Source organism: Lipophrys pholis (assembly GCF_963383615.2).
Source record: "Lipophrys pholis genome assembly, chromosome: 2".
In the NCBI taxonomy this organism is placed as follows: domain Eukaryota; kingdom Metazoa; phylum Chordata; class Actinopteri; order Blenniiformes; family Blenniidae; genus Lipophrys; species Lipophrys pholis.
Genome location: NC_137636.1, coordinates 10,137,957 through 10,151,513, shown reverse-complemented (window position 1 = coordinate 10,151,513; position 13,557 = coordinate 10,137,957). Strand labels below are relative to the sequence as shown.

At 41.0% G+C, this 13,557-nt stretch overlaps 1 protein-coding gene across 1 annotated transcript in view; it reads right to left on the bottom strand.

Moving 5' to 3' along the window:
- tmem255b (transmembrane protein 255B) overlaps positions 1 to 13,557 on the bottom strand; it is a 17,380-nt gene extending 3,823 nt beyond the window's left edge. The window contains exons 1-7 of the mRNA XM_080492401.1: positions 13,284 to 13,557; positions 12,469 to 12,611; positions 12,309 to 12,371; positions 2,708 to 2,797; positions 1,876 to 1,956; positions 1,415 to 1,500; positions 120 to 279 (exon numbers count right to left, since the gene is read on the bottom strand). Coding sequence (XP_080348527.1) covers positions 120 to 279; positions 1,415 to 1,500; positions 1,876 to 1,956; positions 2,708 to 2,797; positions 12,309 to 12,371; positions 12,469 to 12,611; positions 13,284 to 13,359 — 699 coding nt within the window. The 5' untranslated portion in view covers positions 13,360 to 13,557. The remainder of the gene's footprint in view (positions 1 to 119; positions 280 to 1,414; positions 1,501 to 1,875; positions 1,957 to 2,707; positions 2,798 to 12,308; positions 12,372 to 12,468; positions 12,612 to 13,283) is intronic.

The window sequence follows — 13,557 nt, the reverse complement described above, 5'->3', positions numbered from 1 at the left end:
TAAAAGAAAAAAAACAAAAAACTTTTGTTGTTTCCTGAACATCTGCATCACGACAGCGTTTATATCTGCCTTTAAATTTTCTTTCCTTTGAGTCCCTGTGGCCCGTCGGCTCCGCTCACCAGATCCTTGTACGCCCCGAGGATGGCGGCGGCGATGATGCCGAGGAAGAGGCTGACGACGTTGAGCGCCACGCAGGTCCACAGCAGCCGGTGCAGGTGGATCACATCCCAGCAGCTGCTGACCCCGGTGAACTCGTAGTACTGCGTGTGGTACTCGATGCTGCAGCAGGGAAGATTTACGAGTTTCACCGTCGCTGCCATGAATCCAGAAACATGAATTATTTGTGTCTGGCATGAAAGTAAGGCCGTAGTACTCCCTGCTTTAAAATGACTTAACATTGTATTTATAGTTTGTGCTGTTGTTTCTGCTGCACAGCTCCCACTTTCCACTGAATGTGACGGGTTGTTTTATTTAAGCCCTGCTAATACGGGAATAAAAAACAAAGACCCGTCCAACATTGACACTCACTTTATCACTTCACTAAAGCCTTGCAACTGAGGAGCAGGACTGAGAGGCTTTTTGGAAAGCTTGCCTTCGTTTTAAAAGCCCCGATGAAAACCAACAGTCACGTGATCGCTGTCAACTTTCCAGCAGCAGCATCTGTTATTGTAATTTCTGGCAGCAGATACTGAGGGCGGCTTTGTTTCACACTGGAGCAGCGGCTCTTTGCCAGCTCGCTGACAAGGTTTGTAAACATAACAGGCAGAACGAGAAGTAATCTAAATCTCAAACATGGCGTAAAAATAACAAAAGTTAATGGTTTTAAAGGATGCAAAGCCAGCTGTAGAGTTTGTTCACTATATTCATCCCTTTTTCCTTTAATCAGCGGAGGATACAACTTCTGTTGAACAAGTTCATCACTACTGAGATGAATACATGAGTGGGTAAGTGCAATTTGTAATGTATTTATTAGTTGTTTTTTTCATGACGCCCTATAAATAACTTTGCATTTGTCTTATGTTCATGTGTTCAAATGTGTCTTTTCTTAACAAAGTACTGTAATTACCCTCTTATCATTTCACTCATTTCAGTCGTTTGCTTTTGCAGACTAAATACTTTCTAATTCACTGTTTTATACTCGTACGTTTTCTTATGTATTTATGTGCTTTTTCACTAGTTATTGATTGGTTTTAGTCTTTCTCTTCTACTGTAATACGTAACAGCTCAAGATATTTCAGTCACCGTGTGCTACATATAAAAAAAAACTGTCACTTTTATCTTATTAGTCTTGGTTTCATGTATTTTTAGTGTTATTCTTAATAACGGCACACCTCCGAAAACCTGTTGACAAAGCCCTGATCCTGCTCATTCTCACCCTGCAGTGAGATCAGCCCAGACCCTGTCAGTGTCTAACCTCTCACAGTTGTACAGATAGCAGCAGTAGCACGTGTTGCTCCTCAGTTTCAGCTTGCAGGCCTTATCGAACGTGCGGCACGTCACCTGCAGCATCAGAATTTTTGAAAACGTAAAGATTATTGTGAAAACCTGACAAAGCAGCCACACAAGGGGGAGTGGGACAAACAGTTTGGAGACAATGAAGTCCATCAAATTGAGAACACTTTCAGAAACATTGAGAGGGGAGTCGCTCCATTCAGAGATCTGGTAAATTATCTGCAGTAATACAACAGGTCCACTAGATGGCAGTGTATACTTGTCGAGATTTTCTATGAAACACCAAAAAGCTGTTTAGCAGATATTTGACAGCACTGACCAAACAGATTACACTCTTCATTTCCTATTTCTATGTGAGTTTGATGTTAGTAAAGCTACTGTCCTGCATGTTTCAGAGGATCTAAATGTTATTATGATAATCACCTCAGTGTAGTAGCTGTCGTAGGCGTAGCCCGATCCACTGGCGTAGAAATCACACATGTCCTCCTGCAAGGGCCTTATGTCCTGTAAGGGACGCAATCACATATATCCTGTGATGTTGACATGTGTTTAACTTGTCTTATTCTTTCCTCTTTCTTCCTCCTCTTCTTCCTCCACTGCGTCAACGCAGCTCTGAAAGTTTACGGCGTCTACATCTTCTCACACCTGGTCCACCGCAAACCAGCACCGACCTCGCTATACCTCACTGGACTTTATGCAATGAGAAGGCTACTAAAATCATTTCCACTTTCTAAAGCTTGAATGTGCGATAAATGGGACTTTTATTGTACCCAGAGCACAAAATATATGTATCTGCAGAGGTTTGATAACGCGGATCAATATTAATATCAGGCTCATTGTGGAAACAAACATTTCCACATTAAAGTCGGGAAGGAAGCGACAAACACCTCATGTGACCTTTGCTTTTCTTGATTCACATGGACATAAATTATAGTATCTGCTCGAATGAGGAGTCTGATTCATTGTGTGTTTGCTTGAATCAGAGTTATATATTTTTTTTCCAGAAAGGACACATCTAATCAGCCGTTACTCTGGAGGTTTCTTCGTCTCGCTGCAGGTCAGTCGGTGAGGTCAGTCTCATCCCTGATCCCACCAACGTGTCTGTGTCACAGTCCCGACCGGCAATTCTGTCGCGACTGTCTGTTGCCCTCTGATTAGATTTCTTCCTTGAATGTCAGATTTAGCTCTGATTGAATACTTAAAATAGTTTTTTGTTGTCGTTGTTTTCTGTCTTTATGCCAACACTTATGCTTACGATGAACTCCGAAGCGATGATCCCGTCTGCAATGGCACAGAAGAACGACGCTGCCACTCCGATGCTGATGACGATAATTGAAGCCACGAGCTTGAAGAAAGGTGAGGAAGAAAAAAAACAAAAAAAAAACAACAAGGTTCAGTGATGAGGAATTAATCTACAGCCAATTAAAAAGTTTCCCTATTTAAATTTCAAACAGTTTTCTAATATTTCATGACAACTGAGACAGGTCACCTGTCCATCACAGGACAAACAGATATAAGCAGCTACACACACTCACATATACATATATGGGCCATTTGGAGTTACCAATTAACCTCACGTGATGGGCTGTCTCTCTATAAGTACCCCGCGATAGACTTCAGTTTATAGTTTACGGGGATTGGTTCTACCAAAACAGAGAAGATGGATGGATCAGATCCGCAGAGGGTTCACTGCAGCACTGCATTACGAATCTGGATGTGAAATAATGGGCCATGGGCTTCAGATACTTTAGAAAAATCACAGTTCGTTCTCCTGCAGTCGTTCAATCCAAGGTAAAGCTGTAACATACAAGGAAGAAACCACACATGGTTTTTTTGCAACGGACGCGAATGGCAGAAAAAAAACGTTTCTGTTGTCAGATTAATCTAAATTTGACTCGAGGATCTAAGCGAGAAGCAGTGATCAGAGGCTGCCAATGGAGAGATGACTAGGATGATGTGGAAGCCACGAGATTTGGAGAGCAGATGAGGAAAAACAAAAAGGTTCAGTTATTCGAAGGAAACTCGTCAAAAAAAGGTCCTTGCCTGAAAATGTTGAATCATCTGGTGTATGAAATGGAAGCACTCAAAACTAAAAGCCATTATAACTGACATACAATCTAATTAGGTTTGAAGTTAACAAAGCGTGTACTTACAACTTTCAGTGTCTTATATTTATTATAGTCAAACTTTGTTCTATTCATATGTTGGAATTCTAAAGTATTAAGATGAGAATCTACAAGATTTGATCAAGACTTTATTGGAAATCCTCACGTGTGTTCGTAATCTTGGCATGTCGGCTGGATTGTGTCCTGATTGGTCGTCTGCTGTCTCTGAGCTGCAGGACAATAAACGAAATGTACGACGTCTCACTCTGCCGGCGCAGCGGCGCTTTGTGGCTGATTTACACACATAGAAGCAACGTAAAGGACAAAGAGGGAGGACTTTGTGTCGCAGAGAGGTCAATGTAATTCCTCTGATCCAACACACACAGACACACACACACAAACACACACACACAAACACACACACACACACGCTCAGACCCAGCTGGCTGATCACAGATGTTTGAACATAAACTTTATCGCTGAGCATCGGTTAGTGTCGCCTGAATCGCCCCTGCAGGACCAAACCTCCCGGATAGAAACATCCACTTCCTTGAGACTGAAATGGGGGCTGCGTCTTTCAAAAAACAAAAACTTAAACCATAGGAAAGAGGCAGCGCATCTTTTTACTCACAGAAACAAGCCACTTATCATTAGTTCACGTCACTTTGTTTGAGCTCTGTTACGGCCGGAGCACAAAAGAAGCTGAGTGAGTTCCTGCTTGGAGACTTTGATGCGCTCATTCTGTTCCGCTTCATCCAACTTGAGAGTCGTGTGGTGGTGGAGCTGATCGAGGTCATTACAGGTGTATAGTTCTACCAGAACGACCTGACGACCAGAGAGGCTCACATCCACATCTGAAGGCGACCACTTAGCCTCAGAGTTTTTAGAAGGTGGGAGGAACCGGGACCCGGAGAAAATGGAACCTTGCGGAGGTAGAACATGCACGCTTCACCCAGGAAGCCCCCCTGTCTGATGCAGGACAGCTAAAGATACAAACGTGATCAGGGACAAGTTACTGAATGTGTTCATGATCATTTATTTATCTTTTTCCAAAAGTTCAAGTGACAACAGAGAGCCGATGAAATCATAAAAAATAAAAAAAAAAGACCCTGAGTGGATGTTCAGTTTGTCCTCTCCAATTCCAAAACCAGTCATTTATGTTTCCAAATAATTAACAAGCAAACAAAATGAATAAAGTTTCAACGGACTTTTTTTCACAGAAAACATTTCTATGCATTTGAGTAAGAACCTTTATGAGTAAAGCAAACAGGGGCACATTTTATAAGAGATATATTTTTGTGAAATCGTCACAACATAAAAAGAGCCTGCTACTTTGTCATTCTAACCCAAATGGGGGTATCCAATATGTGAGAACCATGTAAACATACTACTAATCTTTCAACTGGACTTTTCATTAAAGCATTATAAAAAAAAACCATATAAAACTAATGTACGTATAATTGATGCACATTTTCAACCAAATGTACATCAATTCAAGACTGAATATTCACTATCTAATATGATATCAAACTGTTTTGAAAGTTGCTGATGATTTCTGGACTTGTGAACGACACTATATGCTTTAAAAATAAGAATGCTTTTGTAGTAGGAAACACTTCATGGACTCAAGAAACATTTTAAGAAATCAATGCCTGAGCAGAGAATTCAATACAAAATGCAAAAATCAAAGTTAAAGCCGCATCGACCAATGAAAATAAATCACATGTGAACAATTTTAAATGATGATTTGCTGTGAGGCGACTAATCGTTTTCATTCAATAGTTAATTTTTCCAATATATTTATGTTATAATGTACATAAAATGAGATTTGAAATTAAATGCATCTTATTTATTGACATTTTAATAACCATCCCTAACCTTTCTGTAACTGAGGTTGTAAATTTAAAGTAACTTGTTTGATATAATTCATAGTCTTGAAGCATATCCAGGTATAAAGGTGCTTGCTGCGCCACCCTAACAGGTCAAACAAAACTCAACATAGAATCACTTTTCTGAGATAAGACAGATTTAAAAACCTCTGGTTTAAGCGCGGCGCTAATCACAAAGAAAATACAGCGTTAACGTTTGAAACGGTCAGATTAAACTGTGAAATGTTTAGAATGATATATTTTTCCTTGTCAGTGAAGTGAAAAGCGTCAGGCTGACGTACAAGGGCCTTTTTTTTTTCCGGGGCGGGTTTTATCAGCCGCCGGTCCAGACTCTCCACTTCATTAGCGGCTTAAATGGCTTCGGCTTTTATGGGCTGTGAGCGGGAGACGAGGCTCGCCAGCGGAGACAATAGAGCCTGACAACTGCATTACTTCACATTACCTTAGCACCAGCTGCCTGCACATAAAACATCCGCTCCGCCCAAAAACCCCCCGAAAAACCTCCAGTGATACTGGAAAATCAAACACTATAAAAGATTTAAGACACACAGACACACTCTCTCTCAGAAGTGGACATCAGTGAGACAGAAATCATGAGAAGCCGATCCCTCAAACACTGCAAATGTACGTATAATAATTATACTCCTGAGGTATTTTACTACTTTTTTTTATTCACTAAATTCACATACAACCTTCCTATTTAAAGGCACTTGAATGTTATAAATAGCTTTTTTTTTTTTTTAAACATGGTGTCCTACCTTCCCTCACATTCAAGCTGGACTTTCAGCACCAGGGCAGACATACCAAAATGTCCTTTTTTAAAAGCTCCATGAAATACTGGACATAAAACTATATTTTGCTTGTTTTTAACCATGGCCCCAAGGCTTACTGCACATTTATCTCTAATTAGGTGTCAATATAAAGGATAAAAATATACACATTTCCTACTTTCTACTTCATTCTCGTATAAAGAAAATGATGGAATCTCATATTATTTATCTTAGATGCTAAAGGCTTTACAAGACATACATCCAATTTGAATGCATATGCGGCGTTGCAGTACCTTCCACCAACAGCAGGCTTCAGACAGACAGAGACGTGCCATCGGCTATTAAAAATGATTTTCAACTCTGAATCAGGGCTCCATGTGCTTTTAAGCATTTTTCCTGGAATGAATCCATTAATATGGAATCTAATATCTCTCATACGTTCGTTGAAAGAGTCAAACTTCGGGTCTACGGGTCAATTCCCAGCAGAAGATGAGCCAAAGGCATTGTAGATCCTGGACAGGTTAGCAGTCCATCACACAGTCACCAGCTGACTTCAAATGTGTGTTTTGTGGACTGGAGGATTAAACTAAAGTACCCAGAGTAAAAAAACAACAACCCACAGGGAGAAAATGCACAGAAACTTCACACAGCACGTCCCAGAAGCCTGAACTCAATTCTGGGGATCACCAAGAATACGTAACATGTTAGTTTGCTTTTTTTTTTTTTGCCTACAGCTTTATTTACACGTTTTCACAATCGTCTGCTCATGAAATATGATGCTTTGCCACAAACAGCTCAACCTTGAAACTACAAGCAGTGAATGCAGTTCATCTTTTACTCGATGATCTTCTATGAAACTTCTTGACGATGTTAACAAGGAAAAATCCTCAGTTTCAACTATTCAATGGCACATAAACCAAGTAAATATTTGTTAGATTAGATAGAAAAGTTTTTATTGGTCATGTTTGCATGAATTCTATGAGAAGCTTTTTTTTTTTTCCCTTTTGCTTGTAATTGAATCTTTTCATTCAGTATTGTTTTCATTCTTTGTCTTCAAATGGAGGATCTGAACACGACCAACAAAAGGAGAGAAGAAATGCATGGTGCAAATTTTAGGGAAAGAAAAGACATTAGTGACAAAGGAGATAAAGACACAAAGAGGGATTTTATTGCCTCGGTAAAGATGCCTATCAGCTTACGTAAGTAAAGTCGCTGACCGCCGCAAGGTCTTTCTCTCATGTTCGGTGGCCCAGCGTCCAATCACGACCACCACTGGACACACCGCTAATAGGAAGCGGTGGTCCAGCGGCACCCTGGGTAAAATATGGACCTTTAAAGGTCCAGTATGTCCGGGCTGCAAGGTGACCAGGAGGACGACGGCGGGTGAGATACAGGCGGGCAGGCGACTGGAGCGGAGACGCATTTTGTCATAAAGAAATCTTGCAGAGCGGTGAAGCCCGTTATCAGGGCGGCAGGTGAGAGCAGGTAGAGAGGAAGCTCTTCTTTCGCCTTTTACAGACGCAATTTCATGCTTCAGTCTCCTTTTAAGATATGGAGCGAAACGTGGCGGTAAATGGAGTTCTGAAGATTTGTACCGCTATTATCAACAAATGTCAACGACCGGAGAGGGCTCTACTTTCTGAAACACTTACTGAAAGGATCGCGGTGTTTTAACACGGTAAGCCAGCACCCGTGGTCCCGGACTATAACTCACCTGGAGCTATTACGTCACAGACAACCGGAGCAAGAAACCATCTGAACTCCTGTTCACGCAATTACTACATTTAAAATCTTCTTCTTCTGCTGTGGTCCAGATGTGGACAAATTGTGTAAACCAGCTTATCACACAGACCACACCACTGTGTAGTAGTCCAGAGGGCCATCCATTGTTCACTTCTGTAATCCTCCCGCTGTTACTGCTATATTATTATTTTTACTTCTCTGAGTGACTCAATACACTACCGTGTGGTGAAAACTTGTATTGCAAGATAAAAACTTGCTGGGAAAAGATTTTGGTCGATATATCAGACAGCAACATGTCACAGAATTGTGTTTGAGGTCTGCATTGCTGCTTTGTCTCCTTCTACTCAGTATTTTGTATTAAATTCCCTTTAACTAAGATTCATACTATATAAGCTGTAAAATCTGTACATGTTTGATTTGTCTGTCCTTGGAGCTCATATCTAATCTGAAAAACTGCCCTGAAAGAACATTTTTCCATCATTTAAACTCATCAACTCGAGCAGAAGACCTCAAAGTTTGGCAGCAGCTGACAAACTTCTCACGTCTTTGACCGTTTACTGCTCGAATGGCATCAAACCCTCCGTCTGCCGTTTTATGAGAGGTCACAGGACCGCAGAGGGTCGAGCGATCCAGGAAGCGAAACAACCTCCAGAGCTCTCGGGTGTCCGCTGCGCCGTTGGTCCGGTTAGTTGTTCTTTAATGAGCGGCATCGCCGTGCCGGCCAGATCTCAGGTTACCGAAGGAGCCATCAGACACAGGAGTGGGAAGAAGACACCTGTGCCATAGCGACTATCAAGCCACACGAGAGACACCGTAGACCGCCGTTTGTGTGGCGACGACCACGCCATTAAAGTTTAAAGAACAGACGAGGGAGCGATGCCAGAGAGGCAGCGGGGACTTGTGTTTATTCCCCGAGTTCACACGTTTAACGGCGGACACAGGTTTGGAATAAAGAAAACAACAACAACGCCGTTTTGGGGGAAAACGCTGCACCGGTGTGTCGTTAGAGCTTCACAGATGCGGTGACAGGACGGACGTCCCTGCGGACCGGATCGGACGTGGCAGAGTAAAATAGGACAGTGTGATCTGAACCAGGCACACGACACCCTGGACGCCGCATGAAAAATTCACAACAGACACAAACACACACACACAGGGAAACCTGCGTAGCGTGATAATGTCGACAGGCACAGGGAGCGTCTGTCTGGAACACAACCACTTCTTCTGAATTCTTATTTCGCTTCACAGAATCCGAGTTTGAGTCCAAACATGGATGGACGTAGTTGGGTTTCGTGCCGTTTCATTGATTTTCTCCAGACTAATCCTAAACTCAGCTGTATTTTAGTGCTTGACTGACCCTGATCTCGAAACTTGACCTCACAAAGTGCTTCTCACGGAAATGGGGCTCTTAATTTTTATGAATGAATCATGACCCCAAAATATTTGGGGGGGGGGGGGGGGGGGGGGGTGGTGAAAAATTAGAACTGTTTTGTTAAAACACACATTTTAACACTAAATGTGTTGTAAGTGTGATGGACAAATTACAATAGTAAAATACATTTCCATGCAAAACTATAATAGTAACAGTTTTGACATTTCTGTCAGGTTTCAAATTAAAAGCATATAACGCTGGCAAAAAGTTGTGTTTTGACTGGACGTGGATTCTAACAACTGTTTATTATAATAAGTTAAATGTTAAAAAGATTAGAGAGCAATCATTTTCACCTAAAACCATCACTGTTATCTGATTTTTAAGAATTCTTGTTCCTCCATGGAATACACGACTAAAAAAATAGAGTTGGAATAGAGTTAGAATGACATTTTCGCCGTCCCGTTGGGTCTCTTAGTTTGTCAACATTTTGAACGAGACACACATTACCGCCCCTGAGTGTGGTGTTTGACTCAATGTCCTATGAAGGGACACGTCCATCAAACGTTTTACTCGTTTTTTTGTGTGTTTATTTTACTAAGACTTGTCATGGGCTCTTGTGACATTTGAGTTTTTGTCTCAGGAGTGGAGTATATTCTCATCTTAATTTAGTTTTTTTCAATCCTTTATGACATGAAACCAGGTGTTTCGTTGCCCATGACATTAAAGACCGATTAAGGCCAGGAGAAAAGAAGGACTCTGATCTGATCTGCTGAGGTTTTCGGTGTCACTGGTGTCCTCTTCAGTCTTATGTTGGGCGGTTTCATGTCATGTGAACGTGATACTGGCGATACGACTTGAATGACAGAACAGTTTCTGGTGGCCGGCGGCCCTGAAGCAGCGTTGGACTTTCTTCTTTTGAGATCAGCTCAGACCGACTGGAGGTTGTTTTTAACTCTGAGGGTTTTTCTTTTTCTTTATTTTTTCTTTTTTTCAACAATTTTCAGTTCTTAATTTGGCGTCACTGTGGGGAGAAATGAGGCGGGAACCTGCTGAGCACAACGTGCAACAAACAAAACACAATCCCTCAGGAGAAATAAAGCTTTATACATACTGTCCTCTAGTTACACCTCCTAATGGTTTTTCTGTCATTATTTATTTTATTTTGAAACTTTGGTGTCACGTTTCCTCTTTCTGGAGTTTATTTTTATTTTTCCCCCCTCTGTCTTCTTCTCATTTTATTTTGTGTTTCTTTGCTTTAAGCTTTGAATTTTGAGTTTTTCTGTTTTTGTTACCCTTCCTTGTGGTGAAACTGTATTTTATTTATATTTTTCCTTTAAGTTCTCTTCGCTTCAGTCTTTTTTCTGGTCATTGTGCATCTTTCTGTAGTCGTCTTTGTGTTTGTCGTGATTTTGCAGCTCTTGGTTTCAATTTCTTTCTCTTTTTGAGTAAATCTGCACTCGTACGTGATCATTTTACATGCCTGTGGTCATTTTGAATGTCCCACTTTTAGATTTTCATAATTCCTTACCCATTTTACACACACTTGTTTAGTTTTGCATCTCTTTGTGGCTGTTTTTGTATTCTTTGTGTTTGTGTACACGCAGGTCTTCAGCCCACCTGTAAGTGGACTCCCCTTTGGAGTCGTTAACGTGATAACGTTTTGAACCCGGTTCGACATGAGAGGCACTTTGATGATATTATATCTGCGTCCCAGTATGAAATAAAGCAGCGCTGTCAGCAGCTGACCAATACTAATACGATTTCTGTTCCTGTCACTGAAGTCCAGAGACGAACGACCACAAATCCAGTCACGTATCCTGACCCGGGCCCAAGGACCAAGGACACATTATGCCACCGTGGAATAATCCGATTTGCTCCTTGCTCATGGCGGAGCAATTTCCTGTAAAACAGTTTAGTGAAGTTGTAAAGTCTGTAACATAATCCTTTAATTTATGATGTGTGTGTATTTATATATGTTCCAGCTTTCCAGGAACAACGGTTCATTTTTAGAGGATGAATAGCATGAAGAAGTCACCTTGACATGAAACAAACAGCAGACTGTGAATATAACTGCACATTTGAAGTTTCCACCGTGAACAAACGTTACTACGTTTTGTGACGAGTACAAAACTGATCGTGTCCAACGGAGGACGAAACATCTACGGCATTCTATTCACCGAGCACGGGGCACGTTTCAAACCCCCGCCGATGCACTTCGTCCTACTTGTAATTATGCCCGTTGTCAAACACCCAAACAGTTATCATTGGAACGTAAATAAAAAGTAAAACACATCATAATATGTGGCTGAAGTGAACATATAGAGTGCCTGGATAAAATGCACCAAAGTCAAAACAAACTGTAAAATGACCTCATTGTGACTCAAGTGACAGAAGCTGGATGCAAATCAAAACGTCGGCTGTCAAACTACAGTTACTACATTGAGTGAGCTGAATATGTCTAATCTAACATCTCTCTCATGTTTGTCCATGTTCACACTTTCTATTTATCAACTGAAGAAGCGGCACAAAGTTTATCACAATAATGACGGAGGGCAAATGAATGTAAACGTGTAACGCGTCACATTTTCTCTTGTATCGTCACAATTTAATTTAAAGGAACACGTAAACAAACGTCTATTTTCAAGCCATGACGACTGAAAACATTCTTCTTATGAACAGTTTGTTGGTATTTGGAATGAACTAATGAGTTATTCTGAATGAGAAGACAGTTTTTTTTTTTCTAATTCTGGGGAGCCGAAAGATGTCTGACGTTCTTGTAATCCAATTTTTTTCCCTCCACAGGATGTGAACCGCACCGATCAGATGGATTGAAAAAAGGAAACGATGAGAAAGTGGAAAGTTTAAAAAGTAGATTTAAGGTTAAAATGTATGTGAGAAAAATTTCACACGTCGAGGGATGTTGTTCGAAGTGTTGGAGCCATGTCTACAGCGGGTCATCGTCATCGTATGAACTCACCATAGGCCTTCGGTTTTCCACCAGGTGGATTCCAACAATACCCAGAAAAGCCCCAAAGCTCAGCTGGAAAACACAAGAAGAAACATCAGGGCTGAGCCTGACGAAAGAATCAAACAATAGACAACGTCTGTGGTCGTTAGAGTCTGAGGCTGTGGCTCACAGTGATGCCGGGGTAGTATCCAGCGACGGGCACGTTGTCGGTGCGAGTGGCCGAGATCAGGCCGATGGCGAAGACCAGGAGAGCCAACGCCAGCAGAGACACCGTCACCCACAGAGCCGTTTTCCTCCGACGCTGGTACTGAACTGAAGAGGAAACGGTTCAATCTCACTGAACAAGCCATATAATCCAGATACAATCCTCTATTTATGTCTATTTATGCCCCCACCCTTTGGATGTTTAATATGTTGGTAGTAGAATTACAATAGAATGAGACATATATACTTAATATGAACAACATATAGAACAAAAACACACGCTCACATCCTGATTCTTTTTTTTAGGTAAAATGCAAAAGATTTACATTTGAACTATTACTAAATTCATTTTTTTTTAGTACAATAAGTACAGTTTCTCTCCCCAAACAAAGTATAAAAGGATTAAAAGCGCTTTTATTATGCAGTGAAGACTATACTTTCAAAGTTTTAGTATTTTATGACACACTTCATTTCCTTTTCCAGCTGTTTTAGATCCTATTTGTTTCTTAAAAGCAAACAAAAAAAGAAGATTTTAATATAGAACCAGGTAAGAGATGGACTGCTTTAAATCCGCGGCAACCGAACTAACTGATGACCGTCAAATAATTGACAACAGTAACATTTAGAGTGCCGATTGAAATCTTATCTCTTGGGATGTAAAAGATTAATTAATTAATTTATTCTTTTTAACCAAGGTAGGATGGGACAGTTTGCTAAGGAGCTTTATCTAATGAAAACATCAAATACACTCCAATAAAAATGAGTTTAATATGAGAGTACCTGTCGGGTCCAGGATCTCTGTGGCTGTCTGCTGGGTGGGCTGCAGGGTCTCAGGCTGCTGCTGCTGCTGCTGCATGTTGACTCAGGCTGGGTGAAACAGCAACAGGACAGAGGAGCTCCGGGATTTTAATGAAGGCTATCTTTTCTTTTCTTTTCTTTTCTTTTTTCCTCCCCCTGTTAGTTTAGATCAGCTCTTCCCATTTTTCCTCTTTATAATCCAAAGCATTCACTGCACGAAGTAGAAGAAACACAAAGCCCAAAGCACAGAGAGTCT